Genomic DNA, 14,618 nt, shown 5'->3' with positions numbered 1-14,618 from the left:
AAAATTGTACATTATTGAATTCAAAGAATGGGTAGTACTTCATATTAGTCAAACGTTTTGAGTCATCCGCACAAAATTTCTAGACAAAATTATAGAAAAAAAGATCGACTTCAAAATATTCTCTTATGGTATTCATGTCCGTGGAAGTACTTGATTTTATTTTTTCATGGGTGGATACAGCAAAGCAATGTGACCCAACACATAATACTCAAGTAGTTTGTTAAGTGTTGATTTCAGGACCTGAATAATGATGTCTATCCTCTCACTAGCCCGATAGCAACTCAGTCTACATACATATATATATATATATATATATATATATATATATATATATATTTTAATGTACAGTAACTTGGTTTATGAGAAAACAATGTGTCATACATTACATTTATATAGAACAATCGAACACAATGGAGTCCCAAATACACGAATAAAACCTCATACAAATCACACATTACTAATGGATGATAGAGATTAACTTATTTGAGATAGAGACGTTCGTTGGAAAGCGGACAAATATTTATCTTCACTAGCTAAATAAAGCTCGAGATAGAAATTATATTTATTGACTATTAACTCTACTAAATATATATAACATCAAAATATATCGGATAATATTTCCCATAGAACACTATTAAATGGTGTGCCTTAATTTTTATATATATACACACATGCACGCATATGTATTCAAATTATTCTCTTCAAAAGAAATTTAGGCATAGTTTAATGACATAAACTATGCAACATTAAAAAAGAAGAAGCTATTTTTCCAAAGGGGAAAGAAAAGAAAAGAACAAAAACTTTATTCGATTCCTCATGAAGACGCATTATCCACCGTCCATTTCCAACTCCCCTTTGGTGGCTGAAAAATTAGTAATTCCATAATATTTTTAAACGGATAATTATCAAGGAAAAAAAAAAAATTCAAAAGTAAATATTAAAAAAGAGTTTTTTTTTTTAATTTTTTATAAAATTTTTAATTTTAGTTTATTTTGTATTTACGTAGGACAGTTGGGCGGGAGGGGCTCCTGAAAAGTTAACTCATGAAAATTAAATTGGAAATATTAAAAAATATAGATAAGAAATTGTAAATTCAATTTTTTTATTAATGGATCAAGCAATTAAATAAAATCAATTTCTTTATTTAGCGCCAAACCAAGTATTCCTCGGAAATATTATCTGTTAATTTTCAAGTTTTGAGTTATTTCTGTTAGTTTCGTTGACGTGGACGTCTCTGATTGGTCTACTCTCTCCATCCTCTTAAAAAATTCCATTTCTCCAATTTCTTAGGTTTTCTCCTCTCCGTTCTCTATCTCTTTCTTGTTCGTTCGACGGTCGGTAGTTTCTCCGGATAAATTTTAACTTTCCGATAAGATTACCGACCGTAACGACTTTATTTTTCTTTGTATTTTCCAAGTTTTCCGATCGGTTCTCGCCGTTGACCTCATTTCTCCATTCACTTTTTGTGCTTCCTGCGGCCAACAGCTCCCGATTTATTTTCTGGCGCGATTGGGGGGTTAACTCATAATATTTTGAACAATCTCTCTCTCTGAGGTCGGAGAAGCGAGTTTCAATAATTTTTCAACAGGAAAAATAGAAAATATAAAAGAAAGGAAGAACAGAAATTCGACGTTGAAGAGGAATCGATAAACTTCAGGTTTTTGGATCTTTTTTGTTTTTTTTTTTTTTTTTTTTTGTTTTGTTATTTCGATTCTATGCTTCAAAATTAAGAGGTGTGCATTAGAATTGAATCTTAATTTCTTGCTATCTGAATTGGATTATGTTTCTTTTCTNTTCTTGGATTTTTTTTTCTTTCTACGTTTTTTCACATCTGCTTCCGCGGAATCTTTTTCAAGATCTTTTTTTTGGTTTGATAAAACTGAGTCACGATTCTATGCTTCAAAATTAAGAGGTGTGCATTAGAATTGAATCTTAATTTCTTGCTATCTGAATTGGATTATGTTTCTTTTCTCATATTCGATTTCTTACGTAAGATTGAACGAGCTTCTGGTGTAATGTTTCAAGGTCTTATCTGAGATTGTTCAAACCATCGGGAAGAAATGAATAGTCAAGGCGGTCCTTCTAGAAGAAGTATGTCCTTCACAAACATATCAACTCAGAACAAGAAGAAAACCATTGAGAACGGAATCTCGGATACACCGCGGAAGTCTCTTTCATCTTCTCGTTCATTGTAAATGGCTATTTTGAAGTCCTATTTTATTGATGCTCCCTTTTACCATTATTTTTTTATGCCCGCGTATGCATCTTAATTGACACATTTGAGTCATATTGCACGCATTAGCTTTCTCCTTCATAAGTTTCATATCTAAAAGTTGAATACTTGTATGTAGCTGCGTTTCCTCACCCAGATGATTATTTAAAACCCTTTTAGGGTTTGCAGGAACCTTCAGAACAATCCTCCTTCCCAAGTTTTAAAATGTGAAATTTAGTTATTCATGTCATAGAGAATCTGTTTAGGCATAATGGAAATTGACAATCTTACACGAAACTCAAGTCTTTATATTTCACTGCTCAACCAATTAAAGGGTTAGCAAATGCACTTGAACCGTAGTACTCTGCTATATCATGTATGAATTATGTTTTTTTTCCCCTTAATTTATCGTCCAATTTTTTTAAGGGATTAGTTAATGTACTTGAATGGGAGTACTTTGCTGTACCTGTCCTGGATTTTGTAGCAATAAGTCGGATACATGTTGGATTCAGTAAATAAATTGGCGAAGTCAAGTTATATTAACCTGATTTTTCATTCTTCATTTGCATTTGAAAAAGACAACTCACTGGTGAGCGTACGGTAAAACGATTGCGGCTGTCAAGAGCACTGACAGTTCCTGAAAGTACTACCATCTCTGAGGCTTGTCGTCGGATGGCTGCTCGTAGAGTTGATGCTTTGTTACTAACTGATTCAAATGCATTACTTTGCGGAATCCTCACAGACAAGGTTTAACATTGGCTTTCCTTTAGCATTTTAAGGGTAAAGGCCCCCCTGCAACTTAAGAAAAAATAGTTCTGATAATATTCTTATTCCTTTTGATGGAAGGATATAGCAACAAGGGTTATTGCATGTGGAGTTAATCTCGAAGAAACACCCGTGTCCAAAGTTATGACGAGGAATCCAGTTTTTGTTCTTTCTGATACCTTAGCTGTGGAAGCTCTCCAGAAGATGGTTCATGGTTCGTTTGATCCTCATAAGCACATCCACATTTTAATGTGCCGTTCTGTTTAATAGTGATTTTTGCTGTGTGGTTCTGATATCTGTGTTTACAGGAAAATTTAGACACTTGCCTGTAGTTGAGAACGGGGAGGTCATTGCATTACTTGATATTGCAAAATGTTTATATGATGCTATTGCACGAATGGAAAGGGCAGCTGAAAAGGGAAAGGCCATTGCAGCAGCAGTTGAAGGTGTTGAAAAAAGTTGGGGAACATCTGTTTCTGGTCAGTGAACTGTCATCTCGTATGATATTAATAACTTTCCAAAAACAACTCTAAATTGTGCTACCATTGATGGACAGGACCTAATACATTTATCGAGACACTCCGAGAGCGTATGTTCAGACCATCTCTGTCTACTATAATCCCAGAGAATCTAAAGTAGGTAATACTTTTCTTGCGTGAAGATATTTAATGTTTAATGTCATCTGGTTTGCATATTTTTATTGATGTTCTATCTTCCAGGATTGTTACAGTTCTTCCGACAGAAACAGTTTTGGTGGCTACGAAAAAAATGCTTGAACTTCGAGTGAGTTCTGCAGTTGTTACAGTTGATAACAAGCCACAAGGAATTCTCACGTGAGTACCATCATAATTCTTCTAAACTGGGGATTTTATATTGGCATACCATTTTGCACATGCTGATATTTTGTTTTGCAGGTCGAAAGATATTTTGATGCGATTAATAGCACAAAATCTTCCACCAGAATCCACACTTGTAGAGAAGGTAATTTCTTTCAGCTTGCATGGATTATAAAGGATAGTGTATCTCCCTTCCTCTTTTGTACAGTTCTGTTGGTTAAATGGAAAGGGTGTGCTGGTTTGGATTGGGGTTGGGGGCAGAGATAAATACAACAAAAATTGCAAGAAAGATATTTATAAACTACTANTAGCACAAAATCTTCCACCAGAATCCACACTTGTAGAGAAGGTAATTTCTTTCAGCTTGCATGGATTATAAAGGATAGTGTATCTCCCTTCCTCTTTTGTACAGTTCTGTTGGTTAAATGGAAAGGGTGTGCTGGTTTGGATTGGGGTTGGGGGCAGAGATAAATACAACAAAAATTGCAAGAAAGATATTTATAAACTACTACTCTTATCTTGTAAAATTTGTTTCAATCTCTTGGAGTATGGGAGAATTGTATTCTTCAGAACTGAATATCACCTCTCTTTGTTTCATGTTAAAGGTCATGACCCCAAATCCGGAATGTGCGTCAATTGATACACCAATAGTTGACGCACTGCACACTATGCATGATGGAAAATTCTTGCATCTTCCAGTGATGGATAGAGGTAACGCTATGGTATTCAAAGTCTTGGGAACAAGAAAAGGTTTCATCTTGAACGTATGTCTATCATCTTAACTTCTGATATTGATGCATTTGGCTGCAGATGGAAGTGTTGTTGCTGTAGTTGATGTAATACATATCACCCATGCTGCCGTTGCTACGGTGAGCCCTTTAATTTATGGAACCTTATATTTGTCAATATTGTTGACTCTTTTTGAGTTTGCAAAAATAAGCATAAGAACACGATGGTATACTGTGTTTGAACTATGTTACTTCAAATGGCTATTAACATTATTACTGGGAGTGTGATGTCCAGATTCTTAATGGTATTTTATTTGGGAAGATTTAAAATTTTAAATTAATGGTGTGCCATTTTCGGAAGGGAAAATGACAATCTACCATCGAGCAGTGTAGTTTGAATGGTTAAGTTGGTATGGAGACACATTAGACGTTTTGATGCCCTTCATTGAGAAATTTTTCTATATTATGTAGCAATAAGAGTTGCTCTCGTATATGCAGAAACCTTCTTCTTTTTTTTTTTTTTTTGGATAAGACTCATATATGCAAAAACTCAATTCATTATATATTTCTTTTGCACCTTCCATTCCGTCCTTTAGCCTTTCCATATATAATATTTGTATTTAAACAGTCTTTTTTTGTTACTCCTTCAGTGTTTGTTGTTCTCTTCCTGTTTAAGCTTCATCAATTAAAATCATCAACATTCCCCCTCCAATTTTCTTATGTTCTCCACATCCTCTAGTATGTAACTCGCTATCTCCTCTTCCTGTTTGCAATCTTTGAAGTATTAGAGCTACGTTTCTTACTTTAAATTTTCTGATTTACAACCTGGGTTCAACATGTTGGTAAATATGTTATAGGCTCCAGGACTTAACCAAGTAGTCGAGTGTTAAGGCCCTGTCAGAAATCTATTTGATGTTTAACAAATTGAACATTGATGGGGTGCAGTTTTTTAGGGATGATGAGCAAAAAAATTGTTGATCGGGATGATTTCACTTTGAACAACGTGCTTAAATTTCTTGGAGCTCTATAATTTATGATTGTGAATATTTATGTGACTTTGGCGTTACTACATGATTAGGTTGGAAATGCATCTGGAGTTACCAATGAGGCTGCAAGTTCTATGATGCAGAAATTTTGGGATTCTGCCATGGCTTTGTCGCCCCATGATGACGATGATGAAATGCGTAGGTTGTGCTTGTCAAATAATTATAAATTATATTTTTGCAGTTTAGTTATTTTTTAATCTCACATGTTAGTGTGACATCTCAGTGAAGGTTCATTGAAATTGGCTTCTGATGGAACGGAGGCTGGAAGAACCCTTACCTTTCCGTCATCTGGAATGCCAAATACTTTTTCTTTCAAACTTGAAGATAGGAAGGGCCGGATGCATCGATTTTCTTGTGGTATGTTTCATGTTCTATTTCGATTATAGTTAATAGAATATTAGGAGAGATGTCGTGCAAGTTATGGATGTTTTGTTCATGTCTCTTTGTGGCATTTGACTATTCCCAAATTTGCCTACACGGACTTAGCTCATTGGTAGTTGACATCTACTTCTCTTGAGATCAAAGATTTAAATCTTCATACTCTACATTACATTTGTTGTACAAAAAACAAAGACGTTTGTTCTCGAATCTTAAATAAGGTTACGTTAGTCTTTTTTCTTAGTAGTCAACTTTGAATGATCAAACCACGATGGATGGCTGAAAATGTTCTCCTTGGAGCCATAACCGCCAGAAAAACCTTGTCCCTCTTTTTCAGTTGTTGCACTAAAAAGAAATTGTTCCCAAATCTTAATTAAGATAACATTATTTGTTTTCTTAGTAGTCAATTTTCATTGGTAAAACCACGATGGATGGCTGAAAATGCTTTCCTTGGAGTGATAACGGCTGGAACAACCTTGTTCCTTCCTTTTCATTTGTTGTACCAAAAAATAAATTGTTCCCAAATCTTAAATAAGATAACAGTATTTGTTTGTTTTCTCAGCAGTCAACTTTGATTGGTAAAACCATGATGGATGGCTTAATATTTTTTCCTTGGAGCAATAAGGGCTGGAACAACCTTGTTCCCTCTTTTTCCTTCGTATTTTCCTAGCGACTTTCTATTTCACGTTTTTAGTTAATTTTGACATTAATATGCCTTTAATATGCTCACCGGACCTCTTTATTGTTCAATCCGAGACAAGATACTCGGAGTTTAACAGATGTTATAACGGCAATCCTTCAGAGAGTCGGTGATGATATTGACCGCAACAAATTGCCTCAGATTTTGGTAAAAAGGGACTAATATTTCTGGTGTCTTTATTTGTCTTGATACTATCGAGTTTCCATAATAGAAATATGGGGAACTAATTGATGGCCCAAATTTTGTAGTACGAAGATGAAGACCGCGACAAAGTTGTTCTTGCATCAGACAGTGACCTTGTAGCAGCTGTCGAACACGCAAGGTTGGCTGGGTGGAAGGTACCGTATTTGGATATTATCATTATTTGTGAACGACGATTGAACCTTGAAAGGAAATGGAAACTGAAGAAAAGAACATGGTGGTTTTGCGCAGGGTCTGAGATTGCATTTAGAATACCCGGGAAGTCGTGGTCATAAAAGGAGTTCTGGTGCGGGAAATTTGGATTATGCTCAATCAGACGCATGGGCGTCGGCGTACAGTGCAGTTGCAGCTGGAGCCGCCCTTGTTGCCGGATTAGGCGTGTTAGCATACTTGAGAAGATCTGGTAATTAATTTAATGAAGTCACATACGCATATTGTTATATCACCGACTTTAGTCCGAGTAACCTCTGAAATTGGGGGCCCTTATTGGAACCGCTGGTCGGAAGAGCATCGGTGCTTGTGCTTATAATCTGTTTTGGTTGAAAAATAGTCATATTTATGAAGAAAAGTTGAATAATTTTGGGATTGTTGATTTGGTGCATGAAAGAAATGCATTCCGAGAATTGACGTTGTGTTTATGTTTCTGAAGGTTTTGCAGCTCCATGAATTCGTGGATTGTGTTGTGTGTGTGTGAATCAACTTTCTTCACTTCTGAACTGTCTACTGCTTGCTTCATTTTCTATATGATTGTTAAGAGTAGTGCACAAAACAAAGGGAACAAATAAGAAGAGAGATAATGGTGAATGTCCATACGCACTTGGACTTGGGGTGGTGGGCCAATTCAGCCATCCCTGCGTGGCTGAAGACCACGATTACTTTAGTCGGTGCTTGGTGCGAACTGTCAAGGGTCCTCTATTTCATACTACTTTTTAACCTTTTACTGTCTTGGGTAAAACGAATTTGTGAATGAGATCTTCTCTAACTAACTTTTAACCAAGTGCTGGGTCATGCGTCCAGTTCCGTATTTTTATAAAAATTACCGTTAATTGTACTTGAAAAAAATAACTGCCATGAACCCATAATGGGTTCTGGTTGGTAATATGTAGAGAAGTTTTTTTTTCTTTTTCTTTTTCTAAAACTTTTATTGGTGTTTGTGAAAGGATTCGCAATAAGCTGATTATTATATAATATCTTTAGTACTTGCATTGTCTTTTTTTTAAAAAAAGAATTTAGGTTATGGAGTCTCTCGTTCACACGTTGCCACTATAAATTTGTGGTTTTGCACATCCAAAAGCAAAGGCTGTGCTATGGTTCACATGCGTAGCACGTTATTATTGTGTGTGTGCGTGTTTTTTTTTTTAGCTGTAAAATGCGACAAAATTTGCCACCAAAGTGAGCCAATTACCCTGCTTTCTGATTTATGTAAAGTGAGTTAAGGCAAAAGAGGCACACCAACATTTGTCTGAAAGTGTGGACCAAATGTAGAGGCAGTGAAGCCTTAATAAGCCAAACTCATAAATGGCATAGGTTTCTGGAGTGATGGGAACAATTTTAAAGAAGTTAAATCGAAAAAGAAAGAACCTGAAGTTTCCAAACCAAAGTGAGTCAAATTGGGTTGGAAGTGGGTGCAATACAATATTGTTGCGAAATGAAAAAGAAGTAAGTGGGTAGGAAAAATTAACAAACTTAAATCTCCACTCATTCAGCTTTTGCCTCCTTTATTGCTCCATCATTTACGTGTGTTAGGTTAAGAGATTAAGAGAATGATTTCTGGAACATTAATTCAATTGGTGGTAACTTAAACATCCACTAACTGACACAGTCCGTTTCTGTAATTCATTTTAGAAACCAATGAATCAGTATTCTCCAAATAAGTTCGATGAATTTACTCATTTTGATCAACATTTCACATTCATTTAAAAGTTTTCAAAACTGTAACTGCTAATGCGATACAAAAGGATAGAACTTTTAAACACCAACAATGGCAGACAACCCATTTTTCAACATTTTCGCTTTGATTCTTTACTTTGATTGCACTGCTTCTGAAGGAATCTTCTTCTTCTTCCTCCTCTTCTGCCTCTTCTTCCTCTTCCTCTCTCTCTCTCTCTCATAGTCAGAACCCATTTTTCAAAAGTGGCTGAGAGAATCAGTAGAGCATTTGTCTGTAAATTTCACTGAGTTATCTTCGATAACAATGGGAGGACGGAGAATCCAAGTGCAAGTTCATCTGCCCCTCATTTTCCTGCTTTTCCTTACGCTCTCATGGCTTCCCCAACCCAGTTTCCAGCAGCAACCCATCAAAACCGTAGTGGTTTTGGTGATGGAGAATCGTTCATTCGATCACATGATTGGATGGATGAAGAAACACATCAACCCACAAATCAACGGCGTCACTGGCGATGAATGCAACCCCCTTTCAACCAAGAATCCCAACCCTCAAACCATTTGCTTCTCCGACGACGCCCAGTTTGTAGATCCGGATCCGGGGCATTCATTTGAAGCAGTTCTACACCAGGTATTTGGCTCTAATTCCATTCCTTCCATGTCTGGCTTTGTAGAACAGGCTCTATCCATGTCCCCAAATCTCTCCCAAACTGTCATGAAAGGCTTCAACCCTGAAGCTGTCCCCGTTTATGGAGCTTTGGTTCGTGAATTTGCAGTGTTTGATCGGTGGTTCTCTTCAATTCCTGGCCCAACTCAACCCAATAGGCTGTTCGTTTACTCTGCAACTTCTCATGGTTCAACCAGCCATGTGAAGAAGCAATTGGCTCAGGGATATCCCCAGAAAACCATTTTTGATTCACTGCACGAGAATGGCCTCAACTTTGGAATCTACTTCCAGAACATACCCACAACTCTGTTTTATAGAAACTTGAGGAAATTGAAGTATATTTTCAAGTTTCATCAGTATGATTTGAAGTTCAAGAAGGATGCTAGAAATGGGAAGCTCCCCAGCTTAACAGTGATTGAGCCACGGTATTTTGATCTTGTGGGAATGCCAGCCAATGATGATCATCCCTCTCATGATGTTGCCAATGGGCAAAAGCTGGTGAAGGAGGTTTATGAGACTCTGAGGGCTAGCCCACAGTGGAACCAGACACTGTTCATAATCACTTACGATGAGCACGGTGGATTTTATGACCATGTCAACACTCCTTTTGTCAATGTCCCTAACCCTGATGGCAACACAGGCCCCCCTCCTTATTTCTTCAAGTTCGATCGGCTCGGAGTCCGTGTGCCTACAATAATGGTCTCGCCTTGGATTAAGAAAGGCACTGGTAAGCCAAGTCACTTACGACTCTCCCCAATAGTATGATATTGTCCACTTTGAGCATAAGCTCTCGTGATGTATTCCTTGCTTATAAACCTACGACCATTTCTTCCCAACAATCATCAACATTTCCTACGGAATCTGACCCTTTAGAACTTGATCAGATTTAGTGTGATTCCATCAAAACTAGCATCATCTGTATAAGATCTTACGTCTGTTGGGGAGGAGAACAAAACACCCCTTATAAGGGTGTGGAAACCTCTTCCTAGCAGACGTTTTTCAAAAGCTTTGAGGGAAGCTCAAAAGAGAAAGCACAAAAAAGACCATATTTGTTAGCGGTGGGGGTGGGGTTGGGAGTTGGCCGTGTTTATGGATCTAAATCTGTGTTTGTTTTGCAGTAATAAGCAGTCCGAAGGGTCCTACACCAAACTCAGAGTTTGAGCATTCCTCAATCCCTGCTACCATAAAGAAAATATTCAATCTCTCCTCGAACTTCCTCACACACAGAGATGCATGGGCTGCCACATTTGAGGACGTTGTGGGGCAATTAGCCTCCCCAAGAACCGACTGCCCAGGTACATCATTTTTCATAAACAAACATAGTGTTGAGTTGAGTTATAAGCTTACTGAAATCATCATGAATGGCAGTGACGCTGCCTGAAGTGACACCATTGAGGAAAACAGAAGCGAATGAAAAGAGTGGACTATCTGAGTTCCAAAGCGAAGTAGTTCAGTTGGCTGCTGTTCTGAAGGGCGACCATTTCCTGAGCAGCTTCCCTAATGGAATAAGCGAGAAGATGAGCGTCAAGGAAGCGCATGAGTACAGTAAAGGAGCTGTTTCGAGGTTCATAAGAGCGAGCAAAGAGGCCATCAAGCTGGGTGCAGATGAATCTGCCATTGTAGACATGAGATCTTCCCTGACTACAAGATCCTCAACGCACAACTAAGTGCATTTTAGATTTTAGAAGTTGACAGCCACTGTAACTATATACGGGTGTTTTTGTGTGTATCCAAGTACTCTACAATACCTTGCTGCTGTTGTTGGTGCTGCTACTCAAATACACAAAAGAGTGCGCATTTGTCTGCGGCTATGCAACTAATTGGACAACTAATTGGACAACTAATTGGACAACTAATTGGACAGTTTTTGTTCGTTCATTTACTTTATTAACTTTCCATTTTTTAAGTTTTTTTTAGACAAAAATAGTTGTTATTTAGGTATCTATTGGAGCATTACATTTTTAGATATATAAAAAAAAAAAGAAAAAAAAGTATATATTTATATATGATTTATTTGTTTTAGGGGTAAATTAAAAATGTGAAATATTTGTTTTTTATTTTTGTTGTGGGGAGAATTTCCGTCCATATTATAATGCAGAGGTGGAGGCAGGGAAACGAATCCTGAAGGGCATTACCTTATCTCAACATTTTTTGGAGTTGTGTGTGTCTCTCACCCTTTAAATTTCCATCTTCACCACTTGAAAAATTCCTCACATTTTTGTTCCCCAAATCATCACTTCCTCCGATCTTTGTCATCACTCCATCCCACCATTCTCCCATTGAATCCCACCAGCATTTGGCTAAGCCACACTTGAACCTCCGCCTTTGCCGGTTGATGGAGAACAACAATCAAGCCCAATCCTCCCCTTACCCTCCTCCTCCTCCTCCTCCTCCTCAGGCACCCGTCCCGGCCCCTCACTTCCACCACCTCCTCCAGCAGCAGCAGCAGCAGCTTCAGATGTTCTGGTCCTTTCAGCGCCAAGAAATCGAACAGGTTAACGATTTTAAAAACCACCAGCTTCCTTTGGCTCGCATTAAGAAGATCATGAAAGCCGACGAGGACGTGCGTATGATCTCCGCCGAAGCGCCCATTTTGTTCGCCAAGGCCTGCGAGCTCTTCATTCTGGAACTCACTATTAGGTCATGGCTTCACGCGGAGGAGAATAAGAGGCGGACATTGCAGAAGAACGATATTGCGGCGGCCATCACGAGGACCGATATCTTTGATTTCTTAGTTGATATTGTGCCTAGGGATGAAATCAAGGACGAAGCTGGATTGGGAGGCATGGTCGGAGCCACTGCTAGTGGAGTGCCCTACTATTACCCCCCTATGGGTCAACCGGCAGGGGCTCCCGGGGGGATGATGATTGGGAGACCGGCAATGGATCCCATCGGAGTTTACGCTCAGCCGCCGTCACAGGCCTGGCAGTCGGCGTGGCAGCCCTCGGCGGAGGACGGTTCTTACGCCAGTGGAGGCAACAGCGGGCAGGGCAATCTTGATGGTCAGAGGTAGGTGTTTGTGTGATTCGAGTCGTTAACGCACAATTAAAGATTCAGTCGTTAAGCTTCATCTTGTGTTCTATCTAGATTTGTGTCATGATCAGGATGAATTGAATTCTTACTTTTTCGCGATTTACCCGATTTCATATTCACTTCTTCCTTTATCGGGAGATTGCATGCTTGTTCGTCTCCTTTTTTCTGACCGAGTAATCGCCCGGCAAGAACGTGCTGATTTGTTGAGTGGTTCTCATGATTCTATCTGAATTCATTCGTCTCTTAGGAGTGGTTTGGTTTAAAGCTTCATCTTCGGATTTTGCTTTCTAATAATTTTTGGAAAAGTTTCTCCTTTCTTCGATAAATCTCAACCTTATAAAAATAACCATCTCCTTTGGCCTTTGCTTGCTTGACATTCTTTTTAGGTCCGATGTATGAATTTCCCGGCAACTATCTTATCAGTAGCTTCACCCTTCTTTTGTATCTTCTTTTTTGACGTAACGAAGATCTCTGTCTCTTAATGAAACAAAAGTTTTCACATTAATAACAATAGCATAGGGTGAGAATGGTTGTGAAGGTCTTTGGATGAGAATGGTCGTGACAGGTTATCTTGTTGTTTTGCTTCTTCATCCTATATATATATATATATATATATATATATATATATATATAGAGAGAGAGAGAGAGAGAGAGAGAGAGAGAGAGAGAGAGAGAGCTTTCATTGAAAAATTTGAAAGAATTTGGTAGAGCTCAACAAATGAAGCTTTCACCATGTGTATGTTAGACTATCAAAATTTGCTTGTAATTGGGTTTGTGTGGCAACTAGGGATCGGTGGGTTCAAATGAAGGGATGGATCAGGTCGTAGAAGGATTATGGTTTCTCTTCTTCTTGGTTTTCTTCCCTGATATTGCAGGGCATCTTGGAATGAGCGAACCAAGTGTTGTAGTCATAAAATTGAGAGGATACTTTTGTGGAGGTGTTGAAACTGGATTGGTCCAGTTTGGTCTAGTTTTTGGAGGCATTTCAAATTTAGTTGTGCCATGATGATTTGGTGAAATCATCAGATTGTGAGCTTCTTCAGTTAGATGGTTTTGATGTGTTTCACATTGAGTTCCATGGAGAATTGTGGAGGCAAGCTACAGTTTTTTGGTTCCAGAGAAAGAAAGGAAAAACATGTTTGTATGCCTCCTCCTAAAGACTTTATCCCATGCTTCTTCTGTTCTGTTCTGTTCTGAATGGAAATACTTCTCCTTATGCACGGAGTAGGGAGTAGCAGAAGAGAAATGGTTGTTTGGTCTTCTTAAATTCTGAGATTTAATTATAAGCCCAACCTCTTTTTAGCTACACTCTGATCTGAACATATATATATATATATACACACACACACACACACGTATCACATATATGCTGTATGTTTTCCATGTTAGGACCAACCAATTACTGATATTCGAAACTGTATCCAACTTGTTTTTGTCATTCTTGGCTTTTCCTTCCGTCTTCAAGAACAGGTTCTGATTCTGGTGTTTGTTTCCCTGCAGCTAAGGTAAGGTAAGGTAAGCAATTCTTGTGTGTAGATGATGATGATGATCCTGCTGTGTGGTGCAATGAAGGGGGAAAAAACTGATGATGCTTTTCCATGGCGTAAAAGGAAGTGTATTTTTCTTTTATGTTTCCTTATTTTTTTCAAATGAGGTTAACTTAGAAAGTTGTATAAACTTGAACTACATGTGGTGGAATTGACATTACTTACTGTTCTTAACTTGCTGCTGTTTCAACAATTTATTTCTACTTTGCATGCCATTCATTCACCTCTTCATCTTGTTTTGATATAGACATGAGCAGTGCAACCGGTTTTGTATCTAGATTTGTAGGTTTCAGATGATGACCCATGGCGCCATGACAGCAACCCGTCCTGCTTCAACTGCATGCATGCTTTGACTCTACATCTCAATAAACAAGGTTTGTCTATGACGAAGCATTGCCACATACATTTCTCCCGACCACGGCATACAGAAGTAAGGGATTATGGTTCTTTGGAGCTTTGTTTCTAATATTTCGGTAACTTATGGAGCCTTCAAATTGGAAACTAAATGACAATAAACATAATACACTGAATGCTCTCTTCTCTTACAGGTAAAATAATAAAACAAAATAGTAAGGGTTGGGAACGTTTTCCACATTGAATTTTATGGAATTGGGGGCACAT

The 14,618-nt window shown here is 38.0% G+C and overlaps 3 protein-coding genes across 5 annotated transcripts; all 3 read left to right on the top strand.

Annotated features, from left to right (window-relative positions):
* The first annotated feature begins 1,229 nt into the window (after positions 1-1,229).
* Positions 1,230-7,510, top strand: LOC111793609 (CBS domain-containing protein CBSCBSPB5-like). The gene is made up of 15 exons (XM_023675568.1): positions 1,230-1,657; positions 2,026-2,191; positions 2,791-2,959; positions 3,059-3,191; positions 3,286-3,456; positions 3,534-3,612; positions 3,697-3,810; positions 3,892-3,958; positions 4,419-4,524; positions 4,624-4,682; positions 5,620-5,729; positions 5,811-5,944; positions 6,727-6,812; positions 6,914-7,003; positions 7,098-7,510. The coding sequence occupies exons 2-15, from the start codon at positions 2,061-2,063 to the stop codon at positions 7,275-7,277; spliced, it is 1,629 nt and encodes a 542-aa protein (XP_023531336.1). The 5' UTR covers positions 1,230-1,657; positions 2,026-2,060; the 3' UTR covers positions 7,278-7,510.
* Positions 7,511-8,669: 1,159 nt separating this feature from the next.
* On the top strand, positions 8,670-11,212 carry LOC111793574 (non-specific phospholipase C6-like). Its single transcript, XM_023675521.1, has 3 exons — positions 8,670-10,144; positions 10,536-10,712; positions 10,786-11,212. The coding sequence occupies exons 1-3, from the start codon at positions 9,061-9,063 to the stop codon at positions 11,082-11,084; spliced, it is 1,560 nt and encodes a 519-aa protein (XP_023531289.1). The 5' UTR covers positions 8,670-9,060; the 3' UTR covers positions 11,085-11,212.
* A 304-nt stretch (positions 11,213-11,516) lies between these two features.
* LOC111793573 (nuclear transcription factor Y subunit C-1-like) lies at positions 11,517-14,220 on the top strand. Of its 3 annotated transcripts, none has more exons than XM_023675518.1 (2): positions 11,517-12,426; positions 13,896-14,220. In XM_023675518.1, exons 1-2 carry the CDS (start codon positions 11,753-11,755, stop codon positions 13,957-13,959), a joined length of 738 nt encoding a protein of 245 aa, XP_023531286.1. In that variant the 5' UTR covers positions 11,517-11,752; the 3' UTR covers positions 13,960-14,220. The 3 variants fall into 3 exon arrangements, with proteins under 3 accessions (XP_023531286.1, XP_023531288.1, XP_023531287.1); XM_023675520.1 differs by having other exon boundaries at positions 11,518-12,429; positions 13,949-14,220; XM_023675519.1 differs by having other exon boundaries at positions 11,519-12,426; positions 13,951-14,220.
* Positions 14,221-14,618: the final 398 nt, after the last annotated feature.

Source organism: Cucurbita pepo, chromosome LG04 (genome assembly GCF_002806865.2).
Source record: "Cucurbita pepo subsp. pepo cultivar mu-cu-16 chromosome LG04, ASM280686v2, whole genome shotgun sequence".
In the NCBI taxonomy this organism is placed as follows: Eukaryota; Viridiplantae; Streptophyta; class Magnoliopsida; order Cucurbitales; family Cucurbitaceae; genus Cucurbita; species Cucurbita pepo.
This window is presented reverse-complemented; position numbering and strand designations above follow the sequence as displayed.

Excerpts from the sequence above, each read along its gene's own strand:
- LOC111793609 (XM_023675568.1), top strand. The coding sequence starts at position 2,061 with ATGAATAGTCAAGGCGGTCCTTCTAGAAGAAGTATGTCCTTCACAAAC. Across the intron at positions 3,613-3,696 it reads ATAATCCCAGAGAATCTAAA|GATTGTTACAGTTCTTCCGA; the intron begins GTAGGTAATACT and ends TCTATCTTCCAG. Across the intron at positions 4,525-4,623 it reads TCTTCCAGTGATGGATAGAG|ATGGAAGTGTTGTTGCTGTA; the intron begins GTAACGCTATGG and ends ATTTGGCTGCAG.
- LOC111793574 (XM_023675521.1), top strand. The coding sequence starts at position 9,061 with ATGGGAGGACGGAGAATCCAAGTGCAAGTTCATCTGCCCCTCATTTTC. Across the intron at positions 10,145-10,535 it reads TTGGATTAAGAAAGGCACTG|TAATAAGCAGTCCGAAGGGT; the intron begins GTAAGCCAAGTC and ends TTTGTTTTGCAG. Across the intron at positions 10,713-10,785 it reads CCCAAGAACCGACTGCCCAG|TGACGCTGCCTGAAGTGACA; the intron begins GTACATCATTTT and ends CATGAATGGCAG.
- LOC111793573 (XM_023675518.1), top strand. The coding sequence starts at position 11,753 with ATGGAGAACAACAATCAAGCCCAATCCTCCCCTTACCCTCCTCCTCCT. Across the intron at positions 12,427-13,895 it reads GGCAATCTTGATGGTCAGAG|CTTTTCCTTCCGTCTTCAAG; the intron begins GTAGGTGTTTGT and ends TGTCATTCTTGG.